At 40.5% G+C, this 14,881-nt stretch overlaps 1 protein-coding gene across 1 annotated transcript in view; it reads left to right on the forward strand.

Moving 5' to 3' along the window:
* ush2a (Usher syndrome 2A (autosomal recessive, mild)) overlaps positions 1 to 14,881 on the forward strand; it is a 184,653-nt gene that overhangs the window by 77,822 nt on the left and 91,950 nt on the right. The window contains exons 38-45 of the mRNA XM_046383631.1: positions 499 to 687; positions 2,232 to 2,372; positions 3,204 to 3,279; positions 3,633 to 3,718; positions 4,831 to 4,990; positions 9,928 to 10,090; positions 10,201 to 10,348; positions 13,817 to 13,974. Of these exons, the coding sequence (XP_046239587.1) occupies positions 499 to 687; positions 2,232 to 2,372; positions 3,204 to 3,279; positions 3,633 to 3,718; positions 4,831 to 4,990; positions 9,928 to 10,090; positions 10,201 to 10,348; positions 13,817 to 13,974 (1,121 nt within the window). The remainder of the gene's footprint in view (positions 1 to 498; positions 688 to 2,231; positions 2,373 to 3,203; positions 3,280 to 3,632; positions 3,719 to 4,830; positions 4,991 to 9,927; positions 10,091 to 10,200; positions 10,349 to 13,816; positions 13,975 to 14,881) is intronic.

Here is a 14,881-nt window from a genome sequence, read left to right on the forward strand (position 1 = left end):
TCAGGATGTCAGAGAGAAAGAAGGGGAGTGCTATAGAGAAGAAGGGAGGCTGATTGCTGTGAAATATGGCCCAGAATGAATGGCTGGCTGTATTAAATCAGTGCTGAAAAAGTTACTACTCTCATAAATACTATTTATGCTAATGGTAAGGTATGATTTACTGGGCCTATTAAAACACAGAGAGATGTGGGATGCTTTTTCTCTCACCTCACAGGCTCTCAATCTCTTGTTTTTCTTTCTTTCCTTTATATTTTCCTTTTCTGCTTTTATTTGATATTTTTCTTTTACATTTATTGTACCTTACCGTTTTTTTTTTTCTTTAGTCCTGTTTTCTTTATTATGTATTTCTTGGTTTAATTATAGTATGTGGTTATTTTATTTCTTTGTTTATTTGTTGCTGTTTATAGTTACTTATCTTTTTCTCTGTCTTGATCTGCAGTATTCTTCTCTTCAGCCTCCTCTCATCTGAAGTAATTTTGCCTCCCTCTCACTCCCTAGCACCAAGGTCTGTATCACCTCCTACCACAGTGCAGAGCCTGAATGGCTTCAGTGCCAAGGTGAGCTGGTTGCCACCCACTGGTGACATGAGAGGGCCGATTGACAGATATGAGTTGAAGGCCTACAATAGAGACCAGCCAGAAGTACCACCTGTCAAAGCTACATACCTGGCTAATGGAAATTTCACAGGTAAAATTCATTCACTTGTCTAAAGTATTTGGACATGCAGTGCGTACACTGATCAGCCAAAACTTTCAAACCTCTCACAGGTGAAGTGAATAACAAAAATCCTTGGGTCATGGCATTCATGTGGATGTTTTTGACTCATACCACCTACTTAAACAAACCTGCGGACAAAGTACACCCCATGGCATTCCTGCCACTCAGTAAAACCCATTCAGGAATGGCCTTCAGTTAGAAGTTATACCTTCAGTTGAGAGACTTCACTGCGCATAACGTGAATCTCATCACAATCAGCATCACATGGATAATTTCTGATAGATATTGGTTGACTTGCAGCCGATGTTCTGTTTGACATACTGTAGCTGGTTTCCTGCCACCTGTCAGGACATTTTGGCTCTTAGTTAAAACACATTCAGGCTGCCTTTTTCACTCACTTTACATCTGTCTCCGAAGCAAACACACATACTCACACATTGTCCCAGGCAACCCTGTTAATGTCTCCTTGGCAAGTTCCCAGTTCCAGGAGACTGTCTCCATTTGGAACAAGACACTCAGGACTACCCCAATGATGTCATACCCTGGCATTGCTCTTTTTTCTCTCTCTCTTTCTGTTGCTCACTTTTCGATCTTCCCTCGCTTCGTCTTTTATGATGATGTCTGCGTCCGCTGCTGCTATTCGTCCCTCCTCTCATCCACTCTGCCATGTCTCCAGGCAAATATGAAGATGAGCTCTCTGTCTCCGTCTTTCTCAGTGTCTCTCTTGCTGCTCCCCATTCCCTCCCTCTCTCTTTGCCAGACATTAAGACTACCGTGATAAGGCGTCTTGTTAATTTATGATGGCCTCGACACCTGACTGCAGAATTACACCAACGGCTAAAAAACACAGAGAGCAAATGAGGGTGTAATGGCAGCGGAGTGGGGCCCTGGCCCCTAATTGAATTAAAAGACATGGGTAACAGAGATAGAGAAAGGAACAGAGGGAGGAAAAAGAGAGATAAGTACAGGGTGACTGGACACAGGGGGTGAGGAGAGGTTTTTATTTGGGGGGGGATGTAAAAGGATGACTTACAAAATACAGAAAGGAACAGAGAGGTGAGAGACGACTAGGACAGAACACATCAGAGAGGAATGACCGAAGCTTTACAGTTCGAATAGACTCTTGTTGTTGCCAAACGCCGTAAGTTTGCTTAGCAACAGCAGCACGCAGACAGCTTTCAAGCTTTTAAATTGCACTATTGAAGAATGCTAATAGTTACTTCAGTAACAACAGGGTCACATTAAAAGGAGACATAAAAAGCATTAGTCATGTGTAAGGCAGGATTGGCACGAAGGAGTGCTAAAGGATTAGCATTGCATTTTTGAAGTTAAAACAGTACTCACATGAGCATGTGTACACAAAATAATACATTCTGTGCTTCAGCCAAAGCTACCTGTGGTTTTAGCAGTCAGGGTTAGCAAAATCAAAGTTAGTCTTCTCTAAACAAAACTCCCTCCGTCTGTGCTGTTTGCTTCACTCCCTCTCTCCTCCTCTTCCTCCTCCTTCCCTCCAGGTGTGCTGACAGGTCTTACTCCATCCACTCAATACATTATCACTGTAAGTGCCTGCAGTCCTGTTGGCTGCACTGAGAGTCTTCATAATGACAATGATGGGGATAATGATTGGAGATCAAGCCTTACAACCCCGGAGGAAGGTAAGGCTGTGAAGTGCAAACACACATGCACACATACACACACACGCGTGTGCATCCGTATATGAACAGAAGTCCTGTCTTTCTCGATCCTGTACCTGCCTCTGGACACACTGAGACACTCTCACCCTGTTTCCTCTGTGATTTTTTGGTCGTAAGAAGAGAGAAGTAGAGAGCTAGACAAGATTGCACCACACAAAATGCTAAAAGAAAGAAGCACACTGCAACTGAGTGAAAGGCAGATAGTATGTTGTAACATTTTTCCTTTCTTGGTGGTCAAGGAAGGAAGATTACATGTATAAAGCAGGAGGAAATGGAAGAGGAAAAGAGATTTTTCTTCATACGTTAGCCGCTACATTAATCTGTGTTGGACTAACTGGCCTTGTTGGGGAGATAATGTGACGGCAGGGGTCAGTGCAGAGACAGCACAAATCAATCTGAAGTAAAAGAAAAAAAACAGATTACTGTATTGATTCTCACTGAGCACAGAGTTAAGACACTGAACTGTGTTACAAAGACTGGAGACAGAACTTATTTATAACTCTTTTGCCCAAGTCTATTTTTCAGACACACCAAACCTGATATGGACACATTTTTACGCAGCACAGGCTTCACTGGGTCCTGGAACATAAAACATTTTTCTTCTTCAGTGTCTGCAGTGTTTTGAACAGCAGTCCAAAGAGCTGTCAGTCTGAAGCACCATTATGTTTTTGTAACATAGAGAGCATCTATGACATCTGATGTAACACTTACTTCCATTTGCTTATACCAACCAGAGTACTTGTGGTAACATGTATCTTATGAACAAATATTTTTATTTTCCTGCATTTTCAGCTCCGGATGGTGTCTCTCCTCCAGCTGCGGTCTCATCCCCCTCTGCTCTTTATCTTACCTGGGAACCTCCAGCCAGGTAAAAACCCACTACATCCAACATGTTGGTCATTGTTTATGTGCAGGTTTGCTTTAGTCACACTTGATCTTCTGTCATAAAGCCTTCATTAATGGACAACATGTAGAACTGAAGCATGCATATCTTTTAGGACCTACAGCTTGAAGAGAATGTGACTGACAGCAGTGCTCATAAAATAATGCATTTATTTATTATTTGTATTTATTTGCTTTCATATGATGTTGTCCTTTTATTAGTTTTATTATTTTTCATTTCACACCAGCGAGAGCTAAACATCCAAATTGTATATATTACATGGAACATAACAATATCACCCTAATTTAACTTCTTTTTTTTTTTTTTTTCAATGATAGGCCCAATGGAGGCATTACGGAGTACCTCCTCTATCACAACAGCCAAATGGTCTACAGGGGGAAAGACACACAACACAACATAACTGGTAAAGAGGAAAGAGTGTGCGTGTGCGTGCGTGCGTGTATGTTGCAGTGTTGTTGTGACTGATGAGGGATGGCGCCTCGGTGTAAAGAGAAGGGGAAGAGTGAAGAAAAACAAAATGGAGTGGGGGATTAGCATTTGAAAGAGGAAAGAGCATCTCAGTCATTACCAAGGGAATAGCACTTTGAAAAAAGAATGCTTAACACACGCACACACACACACAAACACACACAGAAACAAAGAAACACTAAACATTAGCACACATGCATAGATGCACTTTGCTTTGAAAGCTTTCACTAAAGAGACTTTAAGAAGGTATGAAACACATGTCACACCACTGAGACCAGAGTGCTGCACCAGGATAGATACACACACACACACACACATACACATGCGCAGAGAAGGGCAAACACACACACATATCCACATACAAGACACACTGTACAAGACACAATGGAACATGTGCACACATACAGTATGCAGAGATGTGCACAGACCCGCTTCCACAGGAGAGTCGTCCTGTTTGGCATTTTATATGAGCAGAATAGATTATCACTCATTTTGATTTTGTGCACTCACACACACTCTCACATACACACACACACATACACACACCCCTAGCAAAACATCACACTGTCCAACGTGTGTGTGTGTCTTTGTAAGTTAATGAATGCATGAGAGCACATATCATCCATGCTGGGTTAATAATGCCGAGTGTCTGATGTTCACAGCGATTGGAAGGATTATGGACGTAGTAATTATACACTATGTGCAAGAATAGATCGTGTTTCAGAGGGTGAGATTGCAACAGTGAAACAGATGGAGAATCGTTTGGAGGCAAATAGAGACGGAAAGAGAAACAGAGTTAAAGGAGAGCGAGACAGAGAGAGAGGGGGACACAGAAATATTTCTGTAAAAAAGACAGAGAACTTAGGGGTCAGGGGTTAAATCCTCTCATAATAACAAGCTGTGAGAACAGTACAAGTTTGTGATGTAATCCAAGATTTTGTTTTTTGTGTTTCAGCCATAGACTGTCGATTGAGCCATGTTGGTGTTTGTGTGTACTTATATACCTCTCCGCCTCCTGATGTCTTTGTGTATTTGTGTGTGTTTCAGGTCTTGGTGTGTATTCCACCCATGTCTTTGTACTGAGTGCATGCACTTCAGTGGGTTGCACCAACAGTTCACAAGTTACTATGCTGACCTCTCAGCTTCCTCCTGGGCCTTTACAAGCACCAACTCTTACCCTGCTTGACTCGCGGACTATTCTGGTGGAGTAAGTGCACACACACACACACACACACACACACACACACACACACACACACACACACACACACACAGACTCACACAGCACGGCCCTGTATATGTAATGAAAGCTGACTAAAAACACTACTGATTTTCTGGACTTTCTGAACCTGTGTGTTTGTATCATTTGTAATGAATCCGATACAAATATAGATTATATAGACAAAAGTGTTGGGACACCTCACCATTATACCAACAGGGACATCAGGAACATTCTAAATACTGCATATTTTGCAGCTGGAACAGCTTCCACTCTTTGGGAAGCATTTTCACAAGATTTTGGAGGGTTTCTGTGGGAATTTTTGTTCATTCATGCAGTTGAGCATTTGTGAGTTCTGAGACCAAAAGGCCTGGCTCACAATCTATGTTCCAGTTCATCCCAAAGATGTTGGTTGAGGTTGAGGTCAGGATTTAGTGTGGGCCAGTCAAGTTACACACCAAACTCATCCAACCATGTCTTTATTGCTTTGTGAACTGGGGCACAGTCATGCTGGAATAGAAAAGGGCCTTCACCAAACTGTTGCCACAAAGTTGGAAGCATAGCATTGCCCAAAATGTCTTGGTATGCAGAAGCATTAAGATTTCCCTTCACTGGAAGTGAGGGGTCGAGTCCAACCCTGAACAGCCCCACAAAGAGATGTGCCTGGATGCTTCTATAGTTCTGTCTGTGTTGTGTAGTGAGTGTATGTGTGTGCACTCTCAGGTTTTTGTCTTTTTTTTAATCTGTCTGTCAGTGAATGCAATATCTCAGGAAAGACGTGAGTGATTTTTTTTATTATTTTTTTTTTAATTTGGCACAAACTTCCACTTGGACTCGAGGACAAACTGAGCTGTGATCGTTAGACGTGACCTCACAAAATGCTTTTTTCGTCATAACTTAAGAGTTCATATGCCAATTTTGACAAAATTTTACACAAATGTCCAGAAGGATAAAATGATGAAATGATGACATTTTATATCTACAACGTCAAAGGTCAACTTCACTGTGACATCATATTGTAATTTCTGTCCATTATTCAACGTCATAACTCAGGAACAGAAGTCTGATTGTGAGCGTATTTTACATTTGGTCAGATACTGAATTGGTGACACTAATCTTGGGTGTCCACCTTGAAACTGCGCTGATTGTGAAGATCTTCTGTGCTGTTGGGTTGAAGATTTGGGTGAAGCGTCCAAATTGTAGAAATTGTAATTGGTTTTGATGATGTCATTACACCATATGACCAAGCTCTCTATTAGTCTTTTACTACTGGACAGACATACATATTAATTGAACCTTGACTGGTACACAGAGGCGTTTAACCGCAAGGCGTTAATTCTAGTCACCAGATCATTTGCTGTCTTACTCATTCTGTGAGTAAATTGCATTTGTTTTGTCTGTGTAAAGAACAGAGAGAGAGAGAGAGAGGGAGAGGCAGAGCTAGTGACCTTCTGCAGTTGTGTTTACCATGCACAATATTCTTCTGCACTTGACCTTTCACCTGTAGAGGGAGGGGGCAGATGAAGATAGATCTTTGCACTTTTCCCATCATGTTCATGTGCAGATTTTCCTGTGTGTGTGTGTTTTGTGTGTGTGTAAGAACCAATCTGCGTGAAAGCCATTAGTGTCCTGACTGTCAGTTAGAGTGGGACTCACCACAGGAGGGCACAGTGCCACTCATACTTGGTGCACAAACTCACACACACACACACACACACACTTAAACCATAGACAGAAGGTGAGTGAGATGATGGAGAAGGAGTAATATGAAGGCACACTATGGTGAGTGTGTGTAGTTAAGATGTGGTGTGATAATGCTTTGACTGTCTTGAATAAGCACATCTCATACATGTGCACCTGCCTGCCTGAGTAGACTGTAGGAGCACTTCAGTGACAAAGAGGCACTGGGCCTCATTCATGATTACTTTTCCTTCTCTTACATTTGCTCTATTGATAATACCCCATGTCTAGTTCACAAAATGTGCACATTTCACTTATCTCTTCTTATTAATGTGACATCAGGATTGATCCTGAATTGAAAAACAGTGGGAACAACTTGTCTCTAAAGCTATAAATGGTGCCAAAAGAGAAATCAACACATGGAAGTAAATTAATGTTTGAATATTAGTATGATTTGAAACAGTAATTTTATTGAAAAGGTCTTTTGTTTTGTTTTGTTTTTTTTTATTTACTCAGAGTCATTTGTGTTTCTGTGAAGCCGCTAAACATAGTTGAGATATATGTATCATATCAGTTTGTTAGTAGCTTTGACCAAATGCAACAAATTTTCCACTTACCCAGAATTCTTTATCATCATTTCATCCATGAATGATGCCTTTTAGGCCATATGAAGAAAATAACCTTTTTTTCTGAAGTCTAAGTTGACAGCATGAACAACAAATTGCTATGTGTAATACATCATCCATTAGAATACTATTGTTGTCAGAGCAGGGATATGTATCATAACCTGAGCCCTTAAAATGTTTCTTCAGCTATATATTCACAAGGTCTGGGAAGGCTGTATATTGCCTTGTTAGCACGTTGGTAATAGGCAGAGATTCAGAGATCATACTTAGTCAATACCTCTATATTGTGTTTGTGAGAAAAGCCGAAGAGGACAGAGAGAGAGAGAGAGAACAACTGTAAAAAATGTGATGAAAGAGACGGATAAAGATTATTTGTGACTTTTGAAGGAAAGAGTGGAGGGAAAAGTTTAAAGTGTGTGTGTGTGTGTGTATGAGAGAGAGAGAGAGAGAGAGAGAGAGAGAGAGAGAAAAGGCTGTGAGAAAGGTTTAGGGAGGCTGCAGGATGCCAACAAAACAATATCAGCAGATTTATTCCCTGACCTCATGTAACACTACCTGACACAAACACATACACACACACATACGCACACAAATACACACACAAGCAGACAGAGCTGCGAAAATATCCACACAGTCAGCCATGTGCACAGTCAGGAATACACAGAAAACCTGATGGAACACATTACATGTTGAGGATTAAGATAAAATTCACCATACCCAGCTTAACTCATTTGTCCCAGTTGTTTTATTCATTTTTTTTATCTATTCTCTGACTTTTTTTTTTCAATCTTCAGTGCTTTTAAGTGTTTTATTTGATAGAACCAGTGTTGTTTTGTTGAGTGTGTAATGTAGATAACAGCAGGGAAGTTACAGGAGTTGCTACAGGAGTTTCTACTTAATCGGCTGTGATGCAGAATATGAACCATCTCCAACTTAAGTGCATATTTTTCAGTCTAACAGCAGAGAAAGCATTCGTCTTTTTTACACTAATTTCATAACTCACTTTTAAAATCAAAGGTTTTCTAAAACCTTTACCACAGTGAATTATGATACAGATTATTACAACTCCCCATTGATTTAGTTTTTCAAAAGTGGACATACATCATGCTGCCAATCGACAGCATATAAATCTTATAATAAATGTGATAGATTAGCCACAGTGGCTAATTGTGTGCTAACACACACTCATCACTCATTCAAAAACTGGCTTTTAATGGGAGGAACCAAGAAAGGAATCCATCACTTTTTAAAATGGCCTCCCTCTGCTACCATGCCAGGTGGGTTGGGCTACTCTCAGGGATTTGTTAGAATAGCACAATTATTTATAGAGCTTGTTTCAGTGCTCTTTTTATTTAGGAGTAGTTTACATGATTTTTCAGTCCCAATATTTTGTGAAAAGTGCATCAAGGTCCATTGTTTTCAAAACACACACGTGATCTCCGGCACATTCCTGTTTTAAAATTGTGCTACTAAAATACTGTATATTACAAAGTTAGGATAAAATGATATAAACAACCCTTTACAAGAGGGTAACTGTAGGATGTGGTAATATTCTTTATGGGCTGTGGGCTCAGGAACACAGGTGTGTTTTTATTCAGACTTCACACAAGGCCCCAACGTTTTTGGAGACAGGGTTGTACGAACCCTTATTACAATAGTATAATAATAGCTTAATATTAACATGAAAGATTAGACCCATATTGTCCTCTCTTTCAATGGTTGGTAATGGATAGTCGACATGCTTCTATTTATAAAAAAGTCTCCTCTCCCTCCCTCTTGCTCTCTGTTGGGGATGACCTTCCTGTTCTAAATATAGAGAAGGAGACACCTCTGTCTTGCAAAGGAAACTGTGCGCAGAGTGTGTGTGTGTGTTGTGTGAGAAGCCTGAGCTCTTTGCATTGTTTCCACCTTTCTGATGCAAACGCAATGAGAAAGGCTTACACGTGTGTGCACACACTCACACAGATACACAAACAGAGCAATAGTCTCTCACGATGTTACTTTAATTTTTTTAGCCTGAATATGGCTGTTGTACAATGAAGAGGTATGAATGTTACTGTTCATATATACACACAATTTTAGAAATAACTGAATGTTCAGTAAAACTTAAGCAGTGAAATTTAAGCAGGTGTATCCTAATATTCAGTATATATATAACAGCAGCTGTCTTTGTTCAAAATAGCCGACCATTCTTTGTGAATTATGAATTAATTTATAAATAAATATATAATCTTGAAAGTTATACCTTCATGTTTAAACTACACTGACCTTGTGCATCACAATAATAAAAATATGTCAGCCAAAGTAGTTGGGTGGTTCTTTTGTGTTTTTCATTGTTTTTCTGTGGTGAAGAGGCATAAGATGTATCAGGCTGTTCTTAAACAGGAGAGACTTGCTCTAAGGATAAAATATACCAGCATCATTTTTAATCTTTAACTTTACGCCGCAGCTGTATAAATAATGTAGAGGAATTAAAAATATTAAATGACACGTTCCCCTCTGAACTCCAGAAAAGGTGTCTCTTAAAAAGGTCTTAGAAAATGAGATATTAAAGTGATGTTCTAGTCTCTGAAATCTGTGTCTCAGTAAAAGTATTTTGATTCTTCTCTCTCTTTCCAGGTGGGCTCGTCCCTCTCAGGTCAACGGTGCTTTGGAGTCCTATTCCATCTTCCTGTCACATGATGGTGCAGAGCCTGTGCTGGCCTATAACAGCTCAGAACTTTTTGAAGACCACACACTCCACAACCTAACCCCTGGAACAGTTTACACCATCACACTCGCTGTGAGTCCCTCACTCTTTCATCCTGGTTGATTTGCATTGTCTCATGTATCCACAAATTAATGTGTACGTGTGTGTGTGTGTGTGTGTGTGTGTGTGTCTGTTCTTGCCAGGCCTGCACAGGAGGTGGGTGTACCTTAAGTCCTCCCAGCCAGGCTCAGACTGAGGAGAGTACCCCAGAGAGCGTCCCTGCCCCATTGGTCACCCCGCTGTCCCCATATGCACTCAACGTTAGCTGGACACCTCCTGACACCCCGAATGGTGAGAGGATATCAGAATCAGAATTCCTTTATTTATCCCCGAAGGGAAATTCAATGTATCATCATAGCCAAAATAATTTAAATATACATAAACATTTACCAACAAGCTGTCAATCATCCACATGACAGAGGTTTTTAAAATAATTGTTTTATCAAGGAGAAACTAGTGAGAGATGAAACATGTAGAAGAAACATTAGGATTATGATGAGGATAACAACATGTTACAGTAGTTGAGCTGTGGAGCTGAACAGAGGGTGTCAGTGTTCACTGTAACCCAGTCTATCACAGGTATGAGAACTGGTAACAGTACATGCACAGGTATCCTGAACATGTGACTATGAAACAGGAGAATACTTTGTGCAAAAGGATTTAGATGAGTGTTCATGAGACAGGGATAGTGCAGCCAGAGAGCAGTGAAACAGGAAGACGAACTAAAAGCAGAGGGCATAAACGCAGAGAGAAAGGGGAAAGAGACAAAGACGGGGGGAGAGAGCGTGCAATCTGAAACAGAGCCTAACGGAGACCGGGAGTGAGAGGGCAGTGCTTCACCGAGCTCCTTTAAGTGGATGAAAAGTGCTCCCTTTTGACTGAACAGAGAACTGCAGGCTGGGAGCACAAAGATTGACAGTGACTACCTTTCTCTCTTACTGTTATACTGTATGCTGTATTCTTCTGACCTTCATCTAATTTACCTGCAACCAATTAAAATCCATGGCACACAGTTGGACCAAGATGTATTTCGTGTATCTCGGATATGAATTTGAAATTGCTGTTGGCTTGGATCCATCTACATTAAAAGGAAAGAAAGTTATTTGCATTGAACTATTTCCAGTGGACAGTTATTGTGAAGATTTTGTGAAGAGATTCAGAGCTGTTGACAGAAGATTTTCCTGCACAGTACAACTTTGGATTCAACTAAATAACTAAATAATAACTAACTAAATAATATAAAGAAATATATTTAATTATCTTTAACTAAATAATAGCTGTAGTAACAGTGAAGAAGAGCTAGAAGTGAAGTATCATCAGTCAGAACTAGTATTGGTAGTACTGGTATTACATTGATATTTGTAAATCTTCAAAATATTTGTAATAGTTTCAAAATCTACTTTTTTTTTTAAACTGAAACTGAATATATGTCACTAACCAAGCTAGCATTTTGTTTATCTATGCTGTAAATATTAACTAAGTGTTTTAATACAGCACAAACCAGGGGAAAGAACATAATGTATATCAAATCTAAGCATGCAAGTACACATTGTAAAAAATGCCTTCAATAGGCAATGAACCACTGGGCATCATATCTCAGGGGTTAAAATGAGCATGAACTGCAAGGTGTCCGTTTGGCCGGGGGGTCGCTGTTTCATCTGTCTCTTCCTCATCACCTATCATCGCTCCACTGTTTGTAATAAAAACACCAAATTGGCCCAAAAGTTTTAAGAGGGCCATAAAACAAATTATTATAAAATTTTAATACTCACTGTATAAAGTATCATCACAAACCAGGTACAAACAATGAGGTGCTCTTGTGTCTTAAAGGCATAAGGTTCAGTACATCTTCAAATAGCTAAAATATAGTAGTTTTACGTAATGTTATCTTACACATGGTATATAAAAAATTTGTATTTTTTCTTTTTTGCAACACAACACCATCGAGAAGGATCAAGGCCTATGCTAACAAGCGCACATCATCTTATGAAACCAAATGAATTGAGTGATGAAAACCATCTGAGGATTTCCCACCCCATTTCACAGTCTCTAACATACAATGCACTGCCACATATTATCAAATGTTACTGCCATGCTCGTTAAAGTATGTGTAATTCCATAATGCGTGTGTGTGTAATGTGAATCGTGTGTGTTTTACGCTTAATGCCACATGAGTGCATTTCGCACCATAAACCCTGTGATGTGTGTGCATATTAGCCTGGATAAATTACTTAAAGCTTTTCTGATCTGATGACAGAAATTTATAACAAGGAGACACTTAATCTTGATTACCCGATTATCTCATGCTTAAAAAGATTTAATTTTTGCTTAAAAGGGGAGAAGAGCTCAGTGCCTATTTTTTCATTTACTCTTCTTTTCATAAATGGACGGCAACAATGACGATGCTGATGGTGATGGCTTCCAGAGGACTGAGATTCTGCGTTTCTCTCTCTCTCTCTCTCTCTCTCTCCTCCCCTTCTCCCCAATTCCACAGGGATTTATGGGGGATAATCCTCTCGGGGATTAGGTCGGGGCAACACGCAGACAAAGAGGGGAAATAAGCCTGTTATGCATTCGCTGCTTCATTTCCCAACCTGTCTTTATTACAACCTATACTGATATGGGCTTATTCACACACACAAGCGCGCAGAGACGTCGGCATTCACACACACACACACACACACACAAACACACACTCTTACATGCATGTGATTGGCCACATCAAGAGCTTCCCAGATGTAGTTGGCGTCCGTGGGGTTTTTGTGTCTTCATTTCCCTGATAGGTGTGTATATCTGTATTGAGCAATAAGAAAACCCACACATGATTAAAGCAGAATAGACTCTTACTTCTTAGCACTGATCTTTTGAGCCCCCCCGTATGCATTTTTATTAAGGAAAAGCACATTTGGCTCCGTACTGTTTCATTTTTTTATTAGATGGATGTAATGTAATGTAATTATTGTGCCTGTGTGTGTGTGTGTGTGTGTGTGTTTGGACACGTGAGTTCTCATCTTAGTGAGTGTGCGTGTGTATCAGTGTGTGCATGTCCATGTGGATTGGTTTGTGTGTGTGTGTGTGTGCGCGCACATGTGTGTGCTACTATTGTCCTTCTGAGGGCCTTTATCCTCATAACGCCTATAGTTACATTTGTCATTTCTGTGCTGTTTTCATCATTGGATCACACTAGGACACTATGACTGGCAGGACTGGAGCCCCTGTGTCAGTTTTCATTTGCATTGTAATCCATTGACCCTGACTGCATCCCAACATAGCAGAGATCACTTTGTGATAGGAATTCCTCACAGTCAAGACACGGTCCTACAATGTTTGAGTGAGCAATGCCAAAAGTGTGTGAATTGCGTCAGAAAAAAAATATGGACATCACAGAAATCAGAATTACAGAAATCCCAGAATTCTGTAAATTATGCCAAAGAGTGACACACTCTCAGACTAAAATCCATCCATCCATCCATCCATTTTCTATACCGCTTATCCGTCAGGGTCGCGGGGCAGCTGGAGCCTATCCCAGCTGACTACAGGCGAGAGGCGGGGTACACCCTGGACTGGTCGCCAGTCAATCGCAGGGCCCTCAGACTAAAATACAATACAAAAATGTAATTTTCATTCTTGTTTTATAGGCAGGCATTAGATTTAGGATTATGATGTTGTGTTTTGAATGTAGTAGTGATGGAGGTGGGCCAGGAGAGAGAATGAACCAACGCTTTGATTATGTTAACAGAATTATGTGCTGTTTGACAGGCATTATAACCAGCTATGGACTCTGGCTGGATGGAGTTCTTATTTTAAACTCCAGTTCCTCCCAGAGGTACTTTGTGGTGGAAGGACTCTCTCCATGGAGCCGACACATACTCAGGCTGCAGGCGTGCACAGCTCGGGGCTGTGGCAAGGGACCAATGGTCAGTGAACTTCTTACTAGTAAACACATGAACTCATTTATGAATAGATACAGTATGATAAGCTCCTAGAGATCTTCAAAGATATGCATGCTTTGTAAGTCATTGCTGTAGTGTTTCAGTGTTGACAGCACTTGTCCCTGAACATGAAACACTTTGTATTTAGATTAGCTTTAGATTATGTAAAAACTTTGTAACGTTCTCTATTGGATGAATCATATCACATCAGTTGGTGAAACAAAACAGCTGAAACAGCACATTTGATTTTTATGATGCAGATTATCATTGTAACTAACCAACATGCAAAAACAAAGGTACACATGTGGGATCGCCTAGTCAGACATTTAGAAAGTGCATGTGGGCTGTGTGTGCGGGTGTGTCACTGGGTGTCATAAAGGTGATCGATTTTCTCAGCTCAATAAGGAAGGTTGGTGTGGCGACAGTGACATTTGGTAGGAAATGCCACTCCACGCTCAATGATGTCTCTGACGACAGGCCATATTTTGGGGCATTTTTCCAATACAGACACCATGTTTAGTCAAACACCAGGAGAACGGCTGACCCAGCAAAACAGGAGGAGAGAAAGGTTGAGATGGGAGGGGTAAGAACAGGATGAACAGGAGAAGAGGAAGAGATGACAGGATGGGTAGAAAAAGGTCAAGAAAGGACTCTGGGAAGGAGGGAGTTGAGGGATAAAAGAGTGAAATGATGAGGATAGAGCAAATGGTCAAAGTGGGACTGAGTGGAGAGAGGAAAGATGGGAATATGGCAGGAGAGACAGAGACAGGAGATAAACAGAAAGAACAGAAAACTGGAGGCAGAAGTAACTAAAACTAAACCTTAATTAACAACCTATACACACGTGTGTGTGTATGCCCTTGTATGTGTGCACATTTAAACATCTTCTTGT

The sequence above is a fragment of the Scatophagus argus genome, chromosome 1 (assembly GCF_020382885.2).
Source record: "Scatophagus argus isolate fScaArg1 chromosome 1, fScaArg1.pri, whole genome shotgun sequence".
NCBI lineage: Eukaryota > Metazoa > Chordata > Actinopteri > Scatophagidae > Scatophagus > Scatophagus argus.